Source organism: Fundulus heteroclitus, chromosome 5 (genome assembly GCF_011125445.2).
Source record: "Fundulus heteroclitus isolate FHET01 chromosome 5, MU-UCD_Fhet_4.1, whole genome shotgun sequence".
Classification (NCBI taxonomy): domain Eukaryota; kingdom Metazoa; phylum Chordata; class Actinopteri; order Cyprinodontiformes; family Fundulidae; genus Fundulus; species Fundulus heteroclitus.
Window position 1 is genome coordinate 37,217,172 of NC_046365.1, and position 26,536 is coordinate 37,243,707.

Here is a 26,536-nt window from a genome sequence, read left to right on the forward strand (position 1 = left end):
GGTCAATAAACAAAGTAAAAGAAGTGTAAATTAAAAAAAAATAATATTTGAGGTTTGGAAAGTAACGCTAACCTCCGTCAGACTCAAGTTGAGGTTCCGGTTGATCCACTCCAAAACGTTTCCGTTACTTCCAGTTAGAAGAAGCACGGAGGTGAAATTGAAACATATCACTTTAATCCTGAGAATGTGACTAATTTCAGGCTTGATTCTAATTTAAACAGATCTCAGAAGATAGCAGGAAGGCTGATCGCATTATAGCCAAGTTGCTGTATTTTAATCTTTTGGGCTTTCAGCCTCTTCCTGCAGTGGAACGTACAGAATACTGGAAATGTTGACACCCTTCTGAAAGGATCTCTGTTCTAAGGAACACACACCGAGCTTGTGTATTCCTGACACAACCTCTACGTGTATCTCACTGCTGTTTTAGGGTTGCTAACGACGCTCATTGTTTTAAAGATAAATAAAAGATGCTAAAAACAGCTCAAAATGTAAAACGCTGTTTTGCATCAATGCCTCTCTCAGAACCATTGTGTGGTTTTCTTTGCTCCTAACATAAATAATTAATGGCTGCTCATGGCTAGATGGCTAGAAAAACGTTATGAATGCTGTTGGTAAATGTTCTCGAGGAGAAACCGGAATCAGCTAAAATTGGCCACAAAACTGATTTTTTTTCTTTTTTTTCCTCCTTTTTTTTCTCTCTTTTTTCTTTTTTTTCAGTTTTTCTTTTTTTTTCCCTTTTTTTTCTCTTTTTTCTTTTTTTTCTGTTTTTCCCTTTTTTTTTCCTTTTTTTTTTCAATGAATCACAGATCTTGATGAGTTGCAATCCTACCAAGCAAAACCTATTATAATAACCGAGTTTGATAGTTTTGATACTTATGCGTGAATGTCACCATAGTTCAGTCATTTCTCCTGCTTGTGTCTGTGTGGGAATCCCATGTCATGCAAACCGTAGCTGTTAATGAATAAACGATAAAAAAAAAAAAACAATCGGCCTTCACTGGAATGCTGCATTCTGGCGGCAGCCTAAACAAACGAACAAGTCGGACAGAAGGAGTCGGGGTTAAAATCTGCTGCAGGGCCCCGTGTCACCTTGGGTCGGCCAGACTTTCACGTCTCCTTCGAGTTGAGATCCGTTTTTAGGCGAACAGAAGCTAGCATCACCGTGTCTTTGGAGGTTGACTGAATAATATTTTAAGGATTGGGATCAGGAAAGGGAGAGAGTTGCGTATTTTAATGTCTGATCAGTGTCGAATTGGGAGATCAAAGGTGGGTGTATCAAATGTTGCCATCCTGATACAAAAAAAAATTATGGGACAAAACATTAGGTAAGAATGTGGGCCCAGTTTCCTCTCTTTCATTATTCTCAACAGATAACTTTAATGTTTTGTATTTTATTTCCCACTGCAATAAGTTCTAGACGGCACCTTTTCAGAAAGGCTTCATTTTACAGCCTCCCTAAGCACTCACGCTTTATTTCTGCCCCATTTTGTTGTCCTTTTTAAAGAATAAAAAAATGTCTAACAATTCATAGAATGAATGGGAAAGTATTTTTGAGAGAATTATATTTTGCTGGAAAAACAATATTTAAATACTTTGTCTAAAAAAAAATGCTATCCTTTTTGTAAAGCAAAATGTTATTGCATGCTTTTTGATGAGATGTTTACATGTATTTAAAAAAAGGGAAACTTGTGCCTTTTTATCTCACCTGATTTACAGTTTTACAGTATATATTGTAAATAATAAGGCAAGTCCTTTATGTTGAGTGTAGTATGAAACATTTCCACTTTAACCATCTTGTTAAAAAGTTGAAAAACAAAGTTGTTTCCCCACTCTCCGTGTTCTGTTTGTTGGCTCACAGAGAGGAATTTACAGGTTGGCACAGTGAAATGAATGTATCATATATCGTGAGAGACTTATGGAACATACTACCTGAATGTTAGAGAGAGTACATTTTATCTACTCATTAAGGACATTTTTATTTTGCTTTTTTATTTTATTTTTCCCATTATTGTTTCCTTAAATGAAAAGAAAAAAAAATCAAATGCACTTTGTTTTTTAAAAACAAAAACAAATTGTAACAAGCTGTATTAAGAAATGTATCCTCTTTGCTCTTGAAGTGAAACCCTAACCCATGGCGACAAAGTTGATGAGAACTATTATAATAAAATAAGTAAAAGGAAGTTCTTGACCTTTTAGTTTAGAAAGACAGACATGTGAACACACTTAACATAAAATCACTAACATCCCTATAGCTTGTGCTGTTCTTTATTATTAATATTTTTATCAGAAACTATGGATAAAAAAAAAACACAATTAAGGTTTGGCCATGAAGGAAAACAATTCTAGTCAAAGAAACTTAAATCCAGGACGCTGAGCCTTCTACAACCTTTTATTAAAACACCTTTAACTCTCCCTTCCTTATTTTCCTGTTGGGTGAAAGCATTGATTTGTCTAAATGTGAACAATGAACTGTGAATGTGAGGCTGTCTGGGCTGTTAAAGCAAGACAGGATCCATGTGTCCCTGACAGGATATGCTTCTAAGCTCTGAGTCAGCTTAACACGACTAACCAAGTATTATGGGAACTTTTCAACTTACAAGATTCATGCAAAAATCAGAGAATTTTATGTTTGGCTTTGTTTGGCTCTTCCAACTATAAACTGGTCCATTTGAAAGTATGAAAGGGATAACTGGGATTTTTTTTTTTTTTTTTTTTTGTAAATATATTCTGTGGCATTATCATTAGTCGGTATCTACCTGCAGTAGACAGAAGTGAATATTCTCTGTTGAGAGAAACAGGGAGGAAAAAGGTCTTACCAGAGAGTCGAGCCGATTTCTTGTTGGCTAGAGCCAGTCTGAAACTGGATAGAAAAAAATAAAAGATTTTTACAGAATATATTTATTTAAAGTTTTTAAAAAAAATTGTAGATATAATGGGTTTGGATTTCACTCGCGAACGTTCAGATGTCAGACAGGAAATCTCACAAAACCTCTCTGGGTCAAACGTGAGTTCGGAGTAAACAAGCATGGCTGATGAAGAAGAAGCAAAGCGATAAAAAAATATTACAAAAAGAAGGAGTGGAGTCAGCGCAAGCAGGGGCTCTACTTGCTGCACTAAGAAATGGAGGTTGTTCTGTTTTCTATATTTTGGATTTCTCTTTGCGTTTCCGTCACCTCATCTTTCTGATTGGCTACGTGTTACGTTCAACATTCGGCGTGCTCGTTTGTCCTCGGGCAACGCCCCAAATGCTGGGATATCGGGCCAAGACAATCCCACACGTTGAATATCCCTGTTTTGAGGTCGGACTGGTCCGGATGTTCTTCCGAGCAGATTGGCTCACTCCTAAAGCACCACACGTGGCAGGAATATCTCATAAGATTATCTTTTGAGCCATCCCAATAATCAGGATGTCCTTAAGATTGTCGGAAGGCAAAGATCGGGTCAGAAATCAGCCAGAGACACAAAAAGAGAGACAAAAAAAAAAATCACAGAAGCACACATTGATCCAGGAATCCTTTCTATGTTATATGGTAATAGCAGATGATCTGTCTTCCCTGGGTGAAGCCACAGCTAACAGAACGCCAGACCATGTGTACCTTCTATGAAGAAAAAAATTACAGAGAACAAAAAGATGAAATAACAACAAACAATGCAAATTGGAGAACAGTAGGAGAATTCAGTACAGTGAGAGAAATAGACCCTGATGTTTTCCAGCAGCCTAAGCCTATAGCAGCATAACTATAGAGATAGCTCAGGGTAACATGAGCCACTCTAACTATAAGCTTTGTTAAAAAGGAAAGTTTTAAGCCCAGTCTTAAAAGTCGACAGGGTAAAAAATCAAATGTTATAAACAATGAGCATAAGTTCATGCAATTAAAAAGGCCATGCAAAGCAAGATGAAAAGTCAAATAGAGTCAAATTTTGAAAGCTAGGTGGTGGTTATAAGGCACCCAGGGGCATTAATTTAGCATCTACTCTTTATTGACTGCCTGGTTCTGTATTTAACAACATTCATCTGAAACTGCCAGCCGTAACAAGATGGAACTCCAACACTTTTACTCTGCTGAGTAAAACGGGCATTTTCTAAATCCTTTTGGGACTTAATTTCCAGATGTGTTCGCATTGCTCTGGTGTGGAGTGCTTTAAAGATTATTTCCATCTAGATACTCTCTTTCAAGCATAAAGCTAGTGATTGCAACTGACTAATATTTTCTTTGCCTGATTACATCACATCACGGTGATAATCACATAGTTGTGGTTCAGTAAAAAATACAGTATGGGAACAATTTTGGTTGTAAATATTGTAACGGAGCTCGACTCTTTGATGGGAACCTCTGTTTTTCCACCCTGCGGTCAGTCAGAAGGCTTTCAGCAGCTAAGATACTGACTAATGAGAAGTCCACCAAACCCCCCTTCAACATTTTCTAGCTCTTTACATTTTTACTGGCAAAATATGAGCAGCGAGAGGATTAAAATGTGACGGCATAATATTGAACTGGGAACATAGGAAGTGTTGGAAACAAGTGAACCTACCAATCTATCTGTGCTCAAGTTGCATTGTTAGTAATTCAGTATTTCCAAATGTTACTTTAACAAGGCGAGAGAAAAGAAAATCTCCTGCTAGGAAGTGCAATTCCCTGTCAGCAGACAGGCCTGAGAGTTGTATTGACATTCTCATCCAACTTTCAGCAGAAGGTAAACAAGAATATTCACAACTGTCAAAGTCGTTCCAAGGAGGAAGCAGATCAATGTACAGCTTATTTTTTGGGTCGTCATTCATTACCTACCTACTGCCAGCTTTAAAACTTTCCCAAAACTCCAGAAAGCCGTATCGTCTGCTGAACAGCCCTCTTCTAAATTCCCACTTCTTTCTGGCTTGTTTGTCTCACGATTAGTCTAACTGCTGTTTCTGACACTATTGCGTCATTGTGTGTGTGGAGCCGTGTCATTGCCATTGAGTCGTTTTTAGAGTTGTGAATCGGGTGAAGACAGACTAAGCCATATCTCCACAGCCATGGCAGTGCATTATTTATTAATAAATATATAAATATATATACATATACAAAAATGCTTTTTTTTTCCAGTTCCAAAAAGACCTTTCTACTCAGTACAAGTTTTCTTAGCAAACATACAATGAACCTCCTTCACCAAACCTCCTTCAGCATTTTTTTGAAACCAGTTACTACTGTATATCTTGATGCAGATATTGCCATACTTGTGTTTGCAGAAATATTGCAAGATTCTAATAAAATCATTACAATGATTGATTGATGTGATCTGGTTATTATATGTGTTTGCCTGGTATTACAAATATAAAAATGTGAGTTTCCCCCTTTGTCGTATCAATAATCCTGACCCGGCATGCTCCAATGACCAGAACCACCCAGCCATGTGACACCTGTGCCTGGAGTAAGAGCATCAGCCAGTCAGGGCAACTCAAACAGCTGTGGGCTGAGGGTCAGCTGTCAGCTGAGAACCGGTGTCGGAACCACACGTCCACTGACGGCAGTCGCGTCCGGCGATAGTGAGACAGCAACAGATGAGACTGAAAGTAAGCGTTTGTCCAGCAAATGTATTTCTGGTGCTTGTGAAGTTGAATGATCCCAAACGGTTTTGAAGACTGACAACATCCTCTTCACTAAATTCCTTATTTCAGTTTAAAGTTAAGACTTTAGCACCAGAGTTAGGCCGTAACGACATCTTCAACACCGAGGTGGTCGACAAAAAGGGCCAAAGCCGACTCTTCTTCCTGAGGAGGCTGAGGTCCTTGTTGAGGATGTTTTATGAGTCTGTTGTTGCCGGCATAATCTTCTTTGCTGTCACATGCTGGGGCAGCGGGCTGACAACCGTGGCAGAGAGGAGGATGCTGTCCAGGCTTCAGTCCTTAATGGACAATGTCTCACATCTTCTCCACGACACACTGGCCCAGCAGATGAGCTCCTTCAGCAGAAGACTCCTCTTACCCAGATGCACCACAGAGCGCCACTGGAAATCATTCCTACCTGTGATCATAAATCTTTACAACGCCTCCCTCAGTGATTCAGACCCCCCCTCTGTAACTGACATGCATTCATTCCTTGCACTTTTCTTGCACAAGTCACTATCACTTTATTGGATCTGTAGTTATATATATATAATTACCTTGTGTGGAATGTTGTAAATATATATATAAAAATGTGTGTATATCTGGAGCTTGTAACAAAAGTAATTTCCCTCTGGGATTATTAAAGTATGTCTGATTCTGATTAAAACCTTTAACTTAATATTATTTACACACTTAACAGATCAATGAGAAATTTCACAATGTTGCTGATCACCATTTTGCAGATGACATTCAGCTATGCTGTTCCTGAAGAGGTTTTTAGAAACTGTATGAATCGCTTTAGTGCCTAAAAGAAATTGCAGTCTGGTTAGAAAAACAACGTCTTCAACTGAACTCTGAGACGACCAAGGAGCACGGTTTGGTGAAAAATCTCTTTCTCTTGAAGGTGACTCAAAATGAAATGTCTGAACTTTTGAGAGTTTTTCAATTACAACTGAAATCATTTGAGAAACACTTTCCAAAGTGAGAATGTCTGCCAAAACAGGAACTTGGGACGGTTACTCTCATGCTATTATTCCCTCTCGCCCAGGCAATGTATCAACATTTAACCGGAGTAAACAGAAGCACTCCCATCACCCCTGTTTTAATGTTTTTAAACCGGTTACCTGTTCATTTTTGAATTTATTTTAAAATCCTTACTTTAAATTTCAGGACAATTCAAGGCGAAGCTCCTTCCTAAGTTATTGAAATGTTAAAGACATATACTCCAAGTCGAGCCCTCAGGCCCTCAAACCAAAACGTACCTTTAATGCTTAGGAGAAGGAGTAAAAAAAACAACTGATGAGCCTTGACTGTTGAACGAGCTTCAATTGTTTTATATATCGTTCAGATTTGTTTTTCCTAAATATCTTTCTAAAGAGGCTGTATTCGTTTTTAATTATTTTCTTGATATAATTTCCGCTATCTTTCATTTGTGTCTTAGTTTAATTGTGATTTAATGTTTCTACTCTCTTTGTGAAACAGTTGAATTATTGTGATGATTAAAACATTTCATGTTTGTTATTTTCTTTAGTTATACAGGTGGGAATAGATATTGTTTTGTAAAAGTAAATTTTGTCCTTAATTTCAGTAATCCTTTACATTTTAATTGCAGCATTAATAATCTTTGCTTTGATTTTGAAAAAGAAATATACTGCAATATATGTATTTTTATTTTACTATTTGAAACAGTTTGCTTGAAAAGGCTATTCACTTCTTAAAATAGATTTTTAAGGTGTTGTAGGGGATGATTAGTTTACGTAGATGAAAATCGTTGAACGCAGTTTAGCTCTGCTGCACTAAAAATAAATTGCCTGTTATATGTAGAATCTAAACAACTGCATTAAGGGCCTGGGGAAAGATGAAGAGCTAATAAAGAACCGTAGCAGCACAGAGAAGAGGACCTGATGAGCAGCAGCAGCAGGCTGAGCACGAGGAAGAGGAACAAAGGGGAGAGGAAGAGGAAGGCAGGAGAATTTTACAGTAAAAATGAACCTGTGGAGAAAAATCACCATTAACCTTGTTAAAGTCGGATCTGAACAAACGCCTGCTTTGCCAGACTGGAGAGCAGACAGTATTACTTTTCTTTTTGCCCCCCCCCCCTCCTGAATCACAGCCTTCTCCAAATCTCCCCCAGATTTCCAATTGCTTTCACTTGTAGTCGTGCCAGATAAACAGAATCTATTGGATCAGGCTGATTTCACGGCTGCACCCGCGCACATGGCAGCTTCTGTGGCCCACTTTCTAAGCCGAGCACCCCCCCCCCTCTCCACACTCACTCCTTTATGTATGAAATTCACTTTTCTGCGAATTCCCGCTGAGTTTTCATCCTCCATAATACATCAAGTCTTACTATGATTATATTTGAGCTTCGCTCCCTTAAGGAAACGCACAGAGACACCAGAAAGCATTAAGTTAGCGTTAGCAACTGCGGTTGCATTTGGTGAAATTCAAACATATTGTCCAGTTGCATCATTTTTCTCACAGCGGCAGGTAAACGGCTGGGAAGCTTTGATCCAAGCTGAGTCACGGTGTGTTGTAAGGCTGAAGGACACTGCGTCACGGGAAGCAGAGGACAGCTGGAACACGGCCAGAACCGGTCCATGAAGCGGGAGACGAGCAAGGCTCTGGAGAGTTTCACACAAACACAACTACGTTTTGCCTTGACCAAAAAATACAGTATGTTCAGCATTCTTTCCCCCTCCTGAAAGATAAAGAACTGACGTGTTGTCCAGGTCTGGATATGTATGGAAAAGGAAATGTAGGATAAAAATGTTTGCATATACAAACCTTTTACTCCACTGAGCTTTTGTTGAGGTTAAAGATTTACAAAGTTGCCAAGATGTTGAATTTTTTTTCACCAACAATATAAATTTTGGAGCAATATGAGGAGAAAAGGCAACATGGAGTTTCTGACCACGGTTCCAGGAGACATCTTTGAGGTCAGAGACTGATGTTGGACGAGAACGCCTTGCTTAAAGTTTCCACCCCGATTCCCCCCAGAGGTATTCTATCAGGTGAAGGTCCACCACATCGAATTTGCTCATTCATGTCTTTTTGGACCTTATTCTGTGCCCTAGAGAACAGTTATATTAGAACCAGAAGGAAACTGTTCCAAAACTGTTGCCCGCAAGTTTAAAGTGTGTAATTGTCCAAAACGTCTTGGCATGCTGCTGCATTAATAGCATTCCATCATAAATGTTTGCAGAAGTACTTTATATCCATCCATTTGTCCATTCACTCGTACGTCCATTTACACATGGATCATTTAATCCAGGGGTGTCCAAAGTGTGGCCCGGGGGCCATTTGTGGCCCTCTGAGTAGTTTTGGGTGGCCCTCAATCACAGCTCAAGAATGGCCTAAATTTGGTTTTGCCAGCTCAGATGGTTGTGGCGATACGCTTTTAAAAAGTTGGGCAATTTTCCCTGATAAGAGGACTTTCAAAAAAACTATTTAAAATCGTCTTAAAAGGGAAAATGTAAGCTTTTATGAGCCATATTTTTGCTTTTCATTTAAGTTTATAGTAAAAGACCGCAAACATTTTATCAAAAGGCAGACCTGGGTGCACCAATTTATTTAACTTGGTAAAATAAAGCAAGAGTGAGGCCGAATTAATCCTGCTCTTGTGGCTGAAAAGACAAAAAAAAACAAAAACAGAAAAAGACGATCAACCCAAACAGTTTAGGACATTATTGCAAACCTGCAATAGTATTATTATGTTTCAAATCTGAATTGATCTACAAATTCCTTTTCTACAGAAATCAGACTAATTTGCTTGTTTCATTCAAGTATTTTGGTTGTTTAGTTTATTGTAGAGCAGGTAAAAACAAAAAACAAAAACATTTTTTTTTTTGCCATTTTGATTAAAAAAAGGTTACATTTTGTGGCCCCTGAGTACTTTCTGAGATCATTGGCCCCCATGGCAAAAAGTTTGGACCCCCCTGGTTTAATCCATTAAATGTTGTACTATCTATCCATTCATATTATCAATTCTTTTACTCTTTCATCTATTCGTTATCCAACTGTTCATTTCTTCTGCATAGTGATTTATAGTTTTTCCATACATCCTTTCATTGTCCATCAATTCTGTGGTTTTTACAGGTTACACATTTAAACCCTGATCATCTCTCACTTCATAATGTTTTGCATTTGCCCTCTAAAAAAGGGGTCAACAGTATCATTAGAAAACTTTGGAAGTTTGAGGCTGAAAAAACTATAAAGCTTTGACATGAAAACTGGGTAGGAAATGTGGAGCAAGTGAAGGTTAGAAAAATCGGAATATATTTCCCAGCCTCAAGTGGTTTTACATCAAAGGCTTAAAACGTGAAGCTGATTTGTCTGAAGTACCACAAGCAATCCTTTCCTGAACTCACAAGGAGAACTGAATGAACAAATTTCATGTTAACGTGCCTACAAGAGCAGCGGAGAGGTAAAGCAGCGAGGAGAGCTAGTTTAGGGGCGAAAAGAAAAAGAGGAGCATAAATGCTATAGAGAGAGACAGGAAGGTAGGCAGAGGAAACGGGAGAAATGAGGGCAGACGAAGACGTGGCATGCTTTCAGTCCGAAGCAAAGCGAGAGGCAGGCAGGGTGGACGTCTTTATGATTCAGCAACATCCTGGCAGAGGGAAGATGATGAAGGGCCCCGTGGGGTGGTGGAGGAATACTTTTCCCATCTCATTAGCCCTGCCTCATTTCATTACATTATCATCATGGCCGCAGTTCCTTCAGGTAGCCGGTGGAGTCACACCACAGCGTCTAATCCCTTAGGTTCAAAAAGCACGCGCGCGATTACATGACTGAACAGAAGAGGACCTTACGTAATCACCGTCTCCAGGTAATTACGTAAGGTCAAAGGTCATTTGCTGTCTTAATTACCAAACATGTAGCCAAGAAATTGGCATGCATGAAGCTCTTGTTTTATTGAATGGTTGAGGAGAGCATTAGTGATTTCTCATCTAACTTTAATCCTTTTTACGGAGATAAAATTTCAGAAGTGGCTTTTAGGCGTTTTGGATCAGTGCAGGTCATTAAAGAGTAAGACCTACATTTCACGTCATGTTTGGCTCAATGTAGCTGTAAATCAGCCACCTGCCATTCACTTTATCCCTGGGCTCTGTGGGAAAATGTGTCCCTCTCACTCGACGCAATGGATGAGCCATCATGACAACTTCTTACTGCGTTTTTAACTTCATTCTATATATATATATATATATATATATATATATATATATATATATATATATATATATATATATATATATATATATATATATATATATATATATATATATGAAAAGAAAACTATTTACTGTTTAAACGAATAAATGTTATTTATTCGTTTATGTGATTTAGCATTTCAAAAAGTGGGCATATATATAAAATGCAAAAATCACAACAGCTGGGGATTTTTGTGGTTCAATAATAAAAAAAACAAATACAAGATATATTGTCCGTACAATTATTTTTAATAGATAGGGGAAAAAAAACATTTAAAAATTATTGTACAGCGAACAAGGGAAAAGAAAACAACAACTTTTTTTTTTAACATTGATCAACAGGATGCAACAAAGTTGAAAAAAAAATAAGAAAAGTGAAAGGCCTTCAAGAATGCCAAGAATCATTTTAAATTACTGCAACCAGAGCTGAAAACAACGTGCGAAACCAAAGCTCAGAGAAAAAAAATACAGTGTTTAGCACAAGAGCTGGGAGATTAAATGTAATGTTGCATCGATGCACGCTATAAACCAGTCTAAAGAAAAAGATAAAACCAGTCCATCACAGAACACAATGGATGTCCTTTGTTGTAACTTTTTATATCTCTAACATGAACACAGCACAAGCTTAAAATGTTTTTTTTTTTGAGGTACTTTAAAATTCAGCTTTGTTGGAGTGTATCTTTTTTTTTTCTGCTCAGAACTGGAGCAACGTTAAGAACAAACGTAGAAAAGGAAGCGGCCGTTTGAAAATAAGGACACTTGGCTTTGCGGTCTCCGATGACCCTGACTGACTGACGCTGGTGTTTAACGTGAAAGATCATCAGGCAACACGAAAAAATTCACCGTTTCTAAGTGCACAGACAACAACAAGAGAACGAGGTGTGTTCGAAAATTCAAATATCATGCAATAAATGTGCCAATTAAATTAAATTATAGCGGCGATGTGCCTCATTTTAATAACTAGGTATTTCTAATGCCGGGCACAAATAAAACATTTTATAGGCGAAAGCAGCCCCACTCCAACTGGTCTCAGACAGAACCGTAAACAGATGCACACAACTCTGAGTTTCTGTGATTAAGGCACTCAGGTATTTCCAATCTAATAACAAAAAAAAAATGGTCTGCATTTGATGGTGGAGAGGGTTTAAAGCTAAAGCGGGTTGAGTACTGGAGTTTCTGAGGATCTCCCTTTGACTTTGAGCTCATGGATACCATGTATAACAGGGCAGAGGAGAGTGAGCTCAGGCAGACACCCATACTCCGGCGCTGCTGCACATTTACTTGGTCACTAAAGGGCTACAGCATGTAATGTACAGCAGAACACTGTAAAACGCACCGTCAAATCTACTTGGCAGTCAAATTGTCTATATTTGAATCTGGGACGGCTTACCTGTAAAAAACCACAAAAAAAAAAAAATCTGATATTATTACTTGGAAAGAGGCTCTGCTGTGAATCCTTGGTGAGCGTGATAAAAGTGTCTATAAATATTTCCATTAAAGCATCTCCACGTAGTTTTCGGGGATGAGGCCCCGCTTTCCTCCCAGCTCCCCCTCCAGCCAGCCTGGCTCTCTCGACGGGGTCACTGTGGGAGAGGGCAGAGATGGGTGGGAGGGTCAGACACCAGACAAAAAAGGCCTCGGCGTGTTAGAGAGCGACCAGAAATAAAGAGCAAACAGCGACTTTGATCAAATTTAAACTGCACACGTCCACTCAAGTTGCTTTTGTACTTGTTTATTTGTTTATTTTCAGGATAACTGCCATTAGATTATTTTAACATCATATAATAACATCGTTATGGTTGAAAAAGGTTGTTCGGATTCAGATTTTTTTCCGTCTTAATTACGATTATTGGGAATGGGGTTGCCTCAAGAAGAGAAGTTATGAGTAGTCAGTATCTTGCCTGTTGTGGAAAACTATCCATCTGATTTCTCTTTAGATAAACACAGTTTAACGGTGCACTTTGTAGTTGTATTTACGCACTATTTTTTTGGGATGCTACATTTGACCAATGTTTTCACTAAAAAGAGGCCATAACTCTGCAAGGAAATGTATTTTAACTATAAATGCATCCGTCCACTGTTTATATCAAGGGTAAACAGACTTTTATAATTTGTTCTTAGGCAGCATTGCTTTGTGAATTAGATGAAACAAAAAAACAACTTGTTGAGGAGAAAGTTATGCTGCGCTCTGTTTTGGGAACCCTGGGAACTCTTATATGATTGGCTCAGGAACCAGGAAGTAAACACGGACTACATACTGAACCAAAGTAGTTCTGGACTTGAAAGGAGAAAAACGTGACTAAAACATCGCTGATGGGGAGGACTGATTATTTATAGGGAATGTTACTTCCATCCCAGGTGAATGAGAATGATTTTGGCAAATTTTTGGCTAAGATAAGTCATTTCTTACTTATCTTTAACATTAAGATCTGGGCTTTGAAAGAAAAACTTTAGTTTTTGTCATTTTCATCAGAATGTACAATTGCAATCATCTTCTGCATTTAACCTATCCCTTAGGAAGCAGTGGGTAGCTCAGAGCGCCTGGGGGACAATCTGGGTCTAAGGGTCTTGCTCAGGGACCATAGTGGCAGTCTGTGGGGATCGAACCAGGAATTGGTAGCCCTCCACAGAACACAAATGCGCTCCTCTGATGGCTTCATGGAACAGTAGGCTTTATTCTGAGATTAAACACACAGCTGGACTCTGTTTACTACTTAGGTGACTTCCTGAGGCAATTAGTTTCACCAGATTTTATTTGATTTTCGGAGTAAATGAGGAGGAAAACAAAAACAAATGACCCTTTTTCATGTTTTCAGTAGAAACTAATTTGGCAAACCATGCATAACTTCCCCTTTATTACAAAATCATACTGTGATTTATATCAGTCCATCACATAAAATCTCAATAAAATGTGAAGTTTGTGGTTGTAATGCGACATAATGGGAATACTGTTGCAAGGCGCCGTTAATTAACCCAAAACAGATTCCCGACGATTAACAAGCATTTGTTTTTATTAAATTAAAGCGTCTCCCTGTGCAGTCCTTTAATCTTTTTTTTTTAAAACCAAAAACATGAACATCTTTGTGTATCAAAGCAGGAAATAATTAGCTTCAGCATTACGATCCCAGGCCGTACAATAATTAAGCGAACTGGGTTGCTGAAACTCAAAGAAATCCTGATCTGCTTCTCTGCAAACAACACAGCTGGTTATAAAAATCCGTGTCTAGTAAATGGAAAAAAAATAAAATAAAATATTCTTCTATAGAAGCAATTAAAGCTAATTGAGCGCTGGACCTCGAGAGCTAATCTGCGTCTCCTGCCCAACATGTGACTGTTCTACCTTCCCTCATCTCTGCCTTCACGTTCAGATCAGATTGGACGGCCAGTCGCTCCTCCCTCCCCAAATCCAATATGCCAGAGCAGGTACCTGAGCGAGCGACTGGAGTTCGAGATAACACTTACCATTGCTGAATATTGCTCCGATCTGGAAAGAGAGCTCGGACTCGTGCTCGGCCTCACACGGGTACACCGCCTTGGCTTTCCTGCCGGCGACACTGAAAAATGAAGGCAATCAATGAGCTGGCGGGGCTTTGGGGAGGATTACCGTACGGTTCAATCTGGGCACAGGGTCTGGCTGTTCATTCACGCCCGGGCCTGAAACAGCGAAAACGGCCCCTTCCTGGAATATATATATATAAGCAAAGAGCACCGGCAGAAACGCTGGGGTACGACGCTCTCGTTTTTTTTTTTTTTTTTTTGCCCTATCTGTAGCCCAAACAGACCGGGGAGGGAAGTGGGAGCGCACCTGCAGGACGCGCACACGCTGGTGCACGCACGCCCAGTGAGACGTGCCTGCTGCAGGTCTGGGTACAGCAGGAACACATCAGGACACACCGCCGGCAACCATCAAGGGAGATAATTAAAAAACCGTCGGCAGGATTCTAAAGTGGGTTTACATACACACAAATAAAACGTCAGACAGACATCTCCCTCGACGGTGCTTAAGCTTTTAAACTCACATTTGTGAGTTTGGAAAGTGAATTTTAAATCAGTTTGATATAGGAGGCAGCCATCAAAGAACCCATATTTATCGCTCTGCAGTTTTTGACAAAAAAAAAAAAAAAAAAGTCTTTATGCTCTTTCCCCTGACATCACATAAAATCTGTCCCTGCGGAAAGACCGTTTTTCACAACATGGTAACCTAGTATTTTCGAAAGGGGGCAACATTATTATGTTGAATTTTGGCTTCAACACAAGATGCCCTGATAAATATTTCATGTTCTTTGCACCGAGCAGCAAAAAAAAAAAGTAGGATGAGAAAAAGGAGAAAGGAGGCACAAAAACTGGAGAAAAAAAAAAAGTTTGTGGCCACAGAGTTGTCAATACGACAATGTTCAGCAGAGCCCTCATATGGAGATTTCTCTAAGAACATAGAGCAGCATTTGCAGAAACGAGGGCTTGTATTTACATGAAAATAACCTTAATGGACCGGATGGAGCTCTTTGCATGGTCCTCTGCAGAGTTTGATGGCATTGAAAGTGATTTAGATTTTTTTTTTTTCCCCCTAAAGCAGGCCGAGTCGTCATTCACAGAGATGCACCTTCTGTCATCTTTAATCAGATGCTATTTGTGTCAGGAGGAGAGGAGGTAATGCGTTTGCTCCAGTTCCTGCAAACGCACGCTGCACATGAAATATCTCAAAGGGGAAATTAAAAGATGAGGCACTGTAGGAAAATATTTAAATACCAAACTGTGAACAAATAGTTTGGGTTAGAAAACTCATCATCTCTATGAACATTGTATACATTTGGGGCTTTTAAGGATTTATTCAAACAGTTCTTAAATGAAGGTGGATTGATTGTACAGCAAACACCTTTAACTAATTTGAAAGAAATCATTTCAAACAGTGCACATATTTTTTTTCTTCTTTTTGTGGATGTACTCTATTTCACACATGATTATTCATGCAGTGCTGTGAAATATTCTTGCACCCTCAAATATTTTTTCTTATTTTGCTTTTTTTCCCCCATATTGCTTACATGTTTCAGATTGTTCAACAATTTTTCATTTTAGACAAATATGATCTGTATAAATACAATACAATAAATACAATTGCAGTGAGTATTTCATTTATTAAAAGGGAAACACTGTTTGAAAATTGCCCCTTAAATTAAATTTATATTTAACTACGATCAGCCAGATTTATTTGATTCATTTTCACTACAAGCCACATCCAGGCCTGGTAACTGCCTGACCTGCAGATTCACAAAAACACCAAAATAGACCCACATAAAGTAGGATAAAATATCTAAGAAAGTAATGCGCCATGAAAGAAATTTGAGAACGGCTGATAAATGGCTACACAGCCATTATTCTGTCTTTGGGGCTCCAGAAAAACACAATAAGAATCAATATCCCCAAAGATAGAAAACCTGGTACTGTGGTGGACCTTCACAGGAATCACAGATCTACCAAAATTACTCTAAGAGCGCATTTAGGATTCATCCAGGAGGTCTCAAATTTGCAAAAAGAAAAGACAGCCTCAATGACTTTTTGAAAATATTCTCTGGACTGAAGAGACAGAAGAGGAACTTTCTGGAGGGTGCAGGTCTCGTTACAACTGGGGTCAAAACCAACAACGTTTCAGGAAAATAGGAAAAAACATCCTGACAGTTGAACGTGGTGGTTACAGCCGGATGATCTGAGGCTGCTCTCTTGCTTCAGAATCTAATGTTGGAGGTAAAACCATGAATGAGAATCTACGGCCATGGGCTTAAACTCAAGCACACTTAGATTATCCAGCAGGACCAAAGCATAGTTCAAAGATCACCTCTAAAAGGCTCAAAAATCCAAAATGAAGATTTTTGAGTGACCTAGTCAACGTCTTTACTAAATGCTGATTGGGATCCTTTGGCACGACCCTAAACATAACATAAATTTATTTGACGGTCTGAAACAAACAGAAAAACTCTAAAGAGGGTAAATGCTTTTTCCAAGGCAACGAATATTTATATACACTGCTCAAAAATGAAAGGTTGAGAACTCATCAGGTTTAGATTGGAAGAAAAACCATGCAGGACATCCATACTGATGTGGAACGGGTGAAGAGTTAGGAACAAAAGGATCCCACAACATTAAGAAAAGAAAATTATCAACCCCCCCGGGGGGGTTAAACCGAAGAAGCAGGCTGGTCCAATTTGCTGAAAAAACATCACTGCAGCAGCTCTAAATGATCCTCAGTGTGGCCTCCATGTGTTTGAATGCATCCCTGACACCGTCGGGGCTTCTTATGAGAGGAAGGATGGTGCCTCAGTATTTCCTCCCAGATCCTGACCAGGGGATCACTGAGACAGTCTGAGGTGCAACCTGGTGGCATCAGATGGACCTAAACATGATGCTGCAGAGATGTTCTGTTGGGTTTAGGTCAGGCGAGTGTGGAGGCCAGTCACTGGTATCAATTCTTTCATCGTTACGGGACGCCTATATACGCTCGTCATATTAGGCCAAGCATTGTTATTCACCAGGAGGAGCCCACCGCACCAGCGAAGGGTCTGACGTCGGGTCTAAGGATTTCATCCAGATACCTAATGGCAGCCAGGGTGCCATCATTTAACCTGTACAGCTCTGTGGCAGCATAACGTTCACCACAGCTTCTCCAAACCCCTTCACGTCTGTCCCAGAGCTCAGAGTCAACCTGCCAATCCTGCCGTTTTCTGGCCCACTAAAGGACGTCGGGCCCTCAGACTGCCCTCATATAGTCTGGGTCTAACGTCAGTGGCCCGCTGGAGGTCACTTTGTCGAGCTCTGACAGTACTCATCCTGGTTCTTCTTGCACAAAAGGAGCAGATACCAGTCCTGCTGATGGGTTTCGGACCTCTGAAGGTTCTGTCCGGCTCTCCTAGGGTAGCCGCCTGTCTCCTGGAATCTCCTGCAGGGAAACGTCGTCTGTGGCCTCCACCTACAGAACCATTGCCGTCTCTAAGGGTCGTCTCATTGCTGCCGCTTTGGTTCACCCGTTTTTAATTTCGTTAAGACCAAAACAGCCGACACTGATGAACTACCGATCTGACCCGATCGATACTCCAGAGGTTTTACTGACCTGATATTATACTCTGATTAAAAAGCTTTCCTTAATTATTTCTAACAGTGCATTTGAGGCTGTATCTATGGTGCTGACCTTGAAAGATGAAGGCGGCTGTTTAAATGAGGGTAATGAATATGACAAAAAAAAAATCAGAAAAGGCAACAGAAGCAGGACAAACAGGAACAAAACACTGCATTACCTTTGCCCCCTGCTTTTCTTGTCAGATGCAGCTGGTTGACTCTCAACCTGCAGCTCCAGAGGAAACGGGCGCTTGAGCAGATCTGCAATTGATCACAACAGAGAGGGTGTTGTTCACAGGGACTTAGAATAACGTGTTTTCAAAACTAAGTTACAGAAGATTATTCTTCCTTTCCAGCAATAAAGCAGAGAGGAGTCGGAGACGTTTACTACGATATTATTGCAGATCAGAAATGCGTGAAAGGATGAGCAGAAACTTGGTCTTTTTGTGTAGTAGATAAAACACTAAATACTCATTATGTGCCAGGCTGCATGTTTGGCAGAAAAAGGACAACCAGCGTTTATGAAACTTCATAACCCACTTTTCTCAGTCCATTAAAAGAGCCATTTGATTATTTGGATAATCGCTCAGAACCTGCACATATTAATCCAACACAAACACATAATTTTAAAGATGCCTCCAGCTCAGTTTTTCTTTTTTTTTTATTAATGCATTCTTTATTTTGTGATAGGAAAATGTCAGGAATGAGCGGTCAGATGATGATTCTTGTTTTTACAACTAATCAGCATGACTGCATTCAGCGCATTCTAACTAAGCATGGAACAGGAACCACACAGGAAATCATCATTTTTGTTGAATCTATTTTATTTAATCGTTTCATTCAGTGTCTGCAAGACCATAACGTGTGGAAGTAAAAAAAATAATAATAAATCCCTCTCAGCAAAGCTTCAGCAGTAGTAGCTACGCCTGACAAACTGGTTGTTGTCAGGGCCAACAGGTCTGCAGCCGCTTAAAGGTTGGAGGCAGGGGTCCTGTTAAAGGGAGAGTGCAGCCAGGCTTCCCTCTGTGCTCCATGCCGCCCCGGGGCCAGCGCTAATACAGCACATAATGAAGCAAATTGCTTCTAGTTGCCGCTCCCATAGAGACGCTAATAAAGGCAATTAGGGGGAGCAGCTGGGGGAGGGGCTTGAGGTGGGGAGGATGTTGTGAATAGTGGTTACGTTGGCAGTGATGGAGGTGAGATAGATGGCTTTGAAACACAGAGAGAGAGAGAGAGAAAGCACGTTAAAGGGTATTTTGTGAAGGTGAACACACAGTACGGCGCTCGCACTTTCATCCCCCGCTTTGCATTGCTTCCTCCGCTGCCTCTCTCTCAGTGCGCTTGTCCATCCCCAGTGGGTAGCTGTTCAGTTCAGTCCAGGCCTGACTGTGGGTGATTTATGGCTCTGCAAGCAGTGTGGAGTGCTGTGGTGCTCAGCTGCTCCACATCAGCAATGGGGGGACAGTGCGCTGGCAGTGCAGCAAATCCACTCATTAACCTGGGCCCGAGCACAAATCACCGTCTCCCTGGGTCACAGCCAGAAGGAGGAGAGGAGCACTAACACTTCACCCCACCTGCAGAAGAACTGAATTACATGCAGTTAATACGGAGGGGGGGGGGGGGGTGGGGGGGTTGGGGGGGGGGGGGGGGGGGGGGGGGGGTGGGTGGTCTAGGACCAGACTTTTAGGCAGAGCTTCATCTAGACCCGTGCCGGGACATGGCAGCAGACAAGTTCACGAATAAAAGCAGAATAAACAATTGATCAGATACCTTGAGATAAACAAGTTAAGTTAGTTTTTTATTTTAATGTCTAAACGAGGAGTTCTCCATTTTTTTTCTTTTCTAATGAATTAAATGCAACATTTTATAACAGCCCGTATAAAAGCAGAATAGCTAGTGGCATTGTCTCAATGCAGGAACGTTTTTAGAAAGTTTAGGGCTGGGCAAGTTAACGCGTTAATTTCGCGTTACTCAGACTATTACGGCGATATTTTCTTTAATACGCGCATTAACGCATGTGCTCACATGCTTTATATTGTGAAGGTCTGTTGCTGCGGTGTAGGGGTTTGAATCAGAACAGTAGGTGGCGATAATGCGCCAATAACCTCGCTGTCAGCCAAGCTCGGATTCAAAGAAGAAGAAAGGTGCTGGCCGGAAAAAAACACAGCTGACATGTGGAAGGCGGTTGTTTCCCGCTTAGGCGAGGCGGTGAGTTGGCGGCCGGAACAAGTTTTGTGCGGAGCGGGGGGGGGTCTGCATCGACGCCGGTGGTGAAGTCGCTTCTCGTTTCAAAGTATCCATGTGTCTTTGCCTGTTTTTCCCTGCCATTCACTATATGCACAACAACAAAAAACCGCGTGTCAACTTCAAATAAACGCAAGCATATCGAGTTAGCAAGCATTTCAGTTTAAAGTTCTTCCAGCATGGAATATGACAGAAACAAGTTAGTTGTAACCACTGCCAAGTTAAACTTTGGTATTAAACATAAAATGGTAATGCTGCTCCCTGCTGTTACCATCAGAAATTGCCTGTTTTTGGTAGATTTTTTCCCCATAATAATTCCCTGTCAGTGGCAATAAGCTTTAATTTATTATTATTGCTATTTTTTGTTTTACATGTTTAAGTTGAGCTTTACACTAAATATGTGTTACTGATAAGTGCTACAAATGTTACAACACTTTTTGTTCATATGGCAGCAGAACATTAAAAATAAAAGTGCTCTTACACTACTTTTGAATTCATTCTTGGAGTTTGTAAATACAATGCGATTAATCGCGATTAATAGCGATTAATCAGGGCGATTAATCGCGATTAAATATTTTAATCGTTGCCCAGCCCTAAGAAAGTTTCCAAAAGGAAAAAAACAAAAAACACCGCCAATGATGAGCTCAGTAAACCAAACGAATAAATCGTTGTTCAGCAACATGTATTCAGGTAAAGCCGTGTCCAGAACGTCATGAGGCAATACATTTTTTTTTTAATTTTCTGCTTCTCTGTGTTGTACTTTGTAACTTTACTATCCTTAACCATAAACAGAAGATGGGGTTAGATGGAGACAGATGATTCTAACAGGGAAAACCTGAAAGAAAACAGTTAAGCAAAAGCAAACAGAACCTTAGCTTAGATAATAAATTGTATCTGCTGTGATGTCCTCACATTTGACTCTGGAATACTTAAATAAAGAACAATTTGTCTCTCTCAGTGACTGTGAGAAGCACAGAGCCTGTTGTTGCATCACCTGTCCACCACCATACCGGACCGCAGGTTTTGCTTTTATCCAAAACATCTCTACTTTGGTCACATCCGTCCAAAAGAGCCTGTTCTACAAGTCCCAGGGTTCATTCAGCTTGGCAAGCCTGAGATGTTCTCTCAGCTTACATTTACAGATAGAGGAGGATTTCTCCAGGCAACCCTTCTAAACAAACTATACTTGTTCGTCTTCTTCTAATTATCCTGTCATGAACTGTGACATTCAATCTGCTAATGTCTGCAGAGTCTGACATGGAGCTCTTGCAGTTGTTTCACAAGTCCTCTGAGCGCTGCAGGCTCCAACCTTGGGGTGATTTTGCTGGGAGTTCACTCCCAGGAACACTGACCTCTGTCTATACCAGCCCTTTTTTATCAAACCCTTTACGGTGAGGTGTTAAAGGTGCTCTTTAGTCACCCTAATGTGGTTGTGAAAAGACTGATACTGTAATGGGGGTTAAAAAAATAATAAATAAATAAATCGGTGCCAATCTGTTATAGCCAGCTTTGAGGGGTGATGACGATTGGCTTTGTGCGGCGAGCCAGTTGCAGGATTTAAAACTGGAAAAAGGACTCAGAAATAATTTCTGACAACCAGAGTAAGACTATTTTATCCATCTATCCATCTATCCATCTATCCGGCATTATTGACTTGTGCAGATCTAAGCGAAATGCTAACATCGCCCTTCACAGGCAGCTTTTTTGCGCATCTTTACGAGGAAAAGGTTATTGCTTGTGAATCATCGTTCACTACAGAGTAATGGACTTAAAATTGATTGGAAATGGCCTTATAACCCTTCCAAGACTGGATGGGCGACAACAATTGCCTCCCTCTGGTCGTGCCGCTGGTTCCTTTTCGCCTAGACAATCTGTTAACACCTATCCAACAGTATGTGATTAGCCGAATCTGGGTGTTGCATTATATTTAAAATCCTATATAAGCAGCAAAGATCTTCTGATATGTGCAACCCTGGAATTGAGAAAGTTTTTTTTTTACATAACTATGTTCATTCTTTTAGAGCACAGATGTAATTGAAGCTTGAACACCCTATAAGCACCCTAAGCAAAAGTAAAGCACAAAATAAATATGCAAACATTTACTTCATACATGTTTCCATCACCATCTTCTAGCAGAGGATTAAATAAACCTCTGATTATAGAGTAAAAAACAAGATATTGAGTAATTAGTAAATAAAACAGGACAAATCAAACAGGTTTCCTTCTAATGTCCTGGAAACTTATCAAATCTATCACAGGTAAATTGATTTCAGCCAAAAATTGTCTTCACAACAGCTAAGCCGAGGCAAAGGAAATTGCTTCTCCAACAGAAATAGCATCAAGCTTTAGATTGTTTTTTTTTGATGATTACAAACGATTACAAACAGAATTTATTCCGAAAACCTGATTAAACACACAAGATATAAAATCAAAAAACACAAGCAAGGTCAAAGTAAGAATTTTTCTATTTACCATTTATAACTACAGTAGTCAACAAAATCAGACCTTTCACCTATGTCCCCTGGTTTTTTTCCAGGCCTAACCAAAATAATCACTTATCCCTCACAAACAGTCTCCCCAGAGGTTTTTCTGACATCGGCACCTGTTTTATCTAATTTAGTTCTTTTAAAATTCATAAATCTTGAATATAAATCGAGAACTTGACGATTCCACGTGTTTATCAATGATTTCACTTTCTCATCCGGGTCTTTATGAACCTTGATTTGTGCTCTAGTGCTCAGGAAGAAGAAGAGGCCATCTCCCAAGTGTTTCCCACAAAATGTGGGAGCATGAACTGTCTAAACTCTCGTGGTCTGCTGGAACATTCAGAGTTAATTTTAATTGGAACTATTGGTTGTAGCGCAGCTCCTGAAAACACCCTGACACACGAGCCCACCTACACCAAATGTTATGCTTAGCACAAAGAAAAGTGTGGGTCTTCTAGAAACCCTCCAAACCCAGACTTGGCCATCAGATTACCAGATAAAGAAGTGCGATTTGTCACACCAGAGCAAGTGTCTCCACTGCTCTAGAGTCCAGTGGTGGCGTGCTTTAAACCACTGCATCCGACACGTTGCATCACACTTAGTGATGCATGGCTTGGATGTAGCTGCTCAGCCTTAGAGACCCATTCATGGAAGCTGTCTACGCTCTGTTCTTGAGCTAATCTGGAGGCCACATGAAGTTTGGAGGTCTGCCGCGATCGACAGTGAAAACACAGATAAGGTTAGTAAAGAAGTAAAAAAGACTCCACTTCCTCCGTACATTAAATACGTTTGGAGTGTGTAAAAAAGTTGACGACCATTTTCTACGACTGATTGAATCTGTCCTCACTTGCGCTTTTATCACCTGGTTTGGCAGTCTATCAGCTGCAGGATTAAGCAAATTGTAAGAATTGCTGGCAAAAGTATAGGAGTGACATTACCTAATGTAGAAGAAACTTAAAAAAAAAAAAAAAAAGAGTCCTACAAAAGGCAGAACACATAATTCATTCTTCAAATCGCCCACTCCATAGTGAATTCAAGCTACTACCATCGGGGACAAGATTCAGGCATCCTAAATCAAGAACACACATTTGGATAAACTTTTTACTAGCCAGGTCATCATTAAGACAAAGGTTATTTGTTGTTTAGCCTGTTTTAATTGAGACTTGTACATGGATACTTACTGATTTTATTGTTGCTAAAATTATTATGTGATTGTGTGTGTGGGCATGTGTACGTTTTCTTGTCCCACCTTGCTGTAAGGAGAATCTCCTTAATGGGACACATTAAAGTGATACTAATAATGACTCTGCAGAAACTTAGTGACCTCTGAAGATTGTGCCCCTCAGCATCTGATGCCCCCGCACCATCAGTCTGCGTGGCCTACCGTTATGTGGCTGAGCTGCTGTCGTTCCTAATCACTTCCACTTTGTTATAATACCACTGACAGCTGACTGGGGATATTTAGGGGCAAATAAATATAACTGGATTTGTTGTTGAGTTCGCTGAGCTCCTAATGTTTGTAGAAAAACAGTCTATATAGATAGTTCTTGATTTTATACACCTGTGGCCACAGAAGTGATTGGAACACCTGATTTTGATTACTGTATTTTCTGGACTAAATGTCCCACTTTTTTTTCATAGTTTGGCCAATCCTGCAACTTACAGTCAGGTGGGACTAATATACATAGCTCTCAACTCTCACGCATTGACCGTGTGACACACGCATTTCATCAATTGCACACGCTCACACGCATTACTTTGAAAATCTCAATCTTACAATCAAAATCTCACTCTTGAAACTCACGCGTACGGACACTTCGCGTCATGGCGGAACCAATTTGCGGTACAATGGTTTCCGCACGTCCAGTAGTAGAGGGAACACAGCTGCAAGGACCGCCGCCGCGCAAACAAGTTTCCCTCATCCAAAGTGAAACACTTCTGGTAAGTCGTCATGTTTTACTACAAACTGTAACATGAAAGCAAAGTCCGTTTAAAATAGTGACCGTCTTGAATCGACCAACAGCTCCCCCCCCCCCCCGTCGGACCATCTTCAATCGACCAACAGCACCCCCACCCCCCCTCGTCGGACCACAATCTCACTCTCAACTGTCGTCAAAAGTTGAGAGGTATGCTAATATATCAAATTTAAATGGTAATTAGTATTGACCAACATGAACCAACTAGTAAACATTACCGTCTATGGCCACAAGAGGGCTCTAGGCTTATAAAAACTATATGCTGCTCCTGTACCACTTAAACATTCATTGAAAACTTTAACTTATAGAAAAAAAAGACTGAACACATGTTTGTATGTTGTTTCCCTGTTTTAATCTATATTCATGCAGCCGAGTGTTGCATGGTGAAGCTCAAAGGGCCCAGACCGCGACAAAACCCTGTTATTGGGCTGCCAGTGAAGCTAACAACAGCTAGCGCTAGCTTAAACCAGGTACGATATTTTAAATTTTCTCCTCCATAGTTTGAGGTTGGGGGTAATCGGCTCGTAGACACTTACAGCTCTGCAGGATACGCTCACGATCACTCGCAATGGCCGACTGAACTTCAAACATATTTGATTTTCATCAGACCGTACGATTCCTGATCGGGAGATGGTCGTGAGAGGCTAATCGCCCCTCGTTATCCCCTGTATACTAGACGACGCAGGACGCACGATGAAGCTGAGACTCGGCCCGATTCAAAAAATTCTGAATAGGTCTAATTTCAGCCTAAGCTTGACAACTTTCAGCATAACGGCCCGTTACGTTGAAATGCGCTGGATAAAACCTTGCCGGTTGGAGCTGCTGATTTACTCCATTCATCCTCCCAGGTATGTTCCATGTTATTCAGCCGGTTGTGGATGCAGCTGCGTAATTTAATAAGTTGGTTTACCAACTTGGATTATGTGAAATAAATGTCTAATTAAATGTGTAAAGTCCCGTGTGACTTATATACGCTTTTTTTTCTTCTTTATGGCACATTTTTTGACTGATGCGTTTTATATTCCGGAGCAACTTATAGTCCAAAAAAATACTGTATTTGGATATGTGAGCGAATACTTTTGACAATATAGTGTATGTCACGTTAGCTAGCCATAACATAAAACTAATTCCAGTAAATTTGCTCTTTTTTAAATATTTGATCTAATTCAAGTAAGGCTGGGAGAGAACAAAAACATACTAACGGCTTACTCATGCAAGCCTTTTGGATATTTTTTTTTTTTTTACAGCTTTAATAAAGTAGATAGAAAAGAAACATTTCATTTATTGGGATTATTGCATTGAAAAACAATTCTGCAAAGGTAGGCTTTCTATTTTATTAATTATAAATCAGGGTTATTTTACACATTCATAGACAGCCGACAGCAGGAGGAACTGAAGACAAGCAAACTGCTGCTTCTCATTACTGCAAAATTTCCACCATGAAGAGTCAGAGCCTTGTTGATCCTGGCATGGAGCTAACGTGAGGATGAGCAGGGCTACCGACTGCCTTCACAGTAAACGAAGAAGGGCAGTGGTGGGATTCATATCCGTTTCTAGTAGAAAGCGGGATCAAAACTACAGCCGAGCTCTTCACCCCGGCTACTGCCAGTTTGGGTGGGCAGGAAATCAGCTCAGATCCACAATCTTATGATCCACAGCTGTCTGCCAGTGAAAGGCCTGGAGAGCTAAAGGCAGGACAGATAGTTGAGAGGAAAAAGAAGGAAAAAAAAATAAAAAATTTCAGGGTATCCAACTTGTGAGGACGTGGTGCAGCAGAGAAACTGGGAAAAGCTGTGGCTGAATTTCACGAGGAAAGGAGAAACGAGGCAAATGCCAGTCAAGATAAATGATGCCAGAACACAGAAAAGGTTACTGTACGATATTATGAATCATGACATCAATGTGTATGACCAAGTAGATTTAGCAGAA

The 26,536-nt window shown here is 40.2% G+C and overlaps 1 protein-coding gene across 1 annotated transcript in view; it reads right to left on the reverse strand.

Annotated features, from left to right (window-relative positions):
- Window positions 1-11,467: 11,467 nt before the first annotated feature.
- Window positions 11,468-26,536, reverse strand: part of arhgap10 (Rho GTPase activating protein 10) — a 113,950-nt gene continuing 98,881 nt past the window's right edge. The window contains exons 22-23 of the mRNA XM_036137535.1: window positions 14,260-14,351; window positions 11,468-12,380 (exon numbers count right to left, since the gene is read on the reverse strand). Of these exons, the coding sequence (XP_035993428.1) occupies window positions 12,292-12,380; window positions 14,260-14,351 (181 nt within the window). The 3' untranslated portion in view covers window positions 11,468-12,291. The remainder of the gene's footprint in view (window positions 12,381-14,259; window positions 14,352-26,536) is intronic.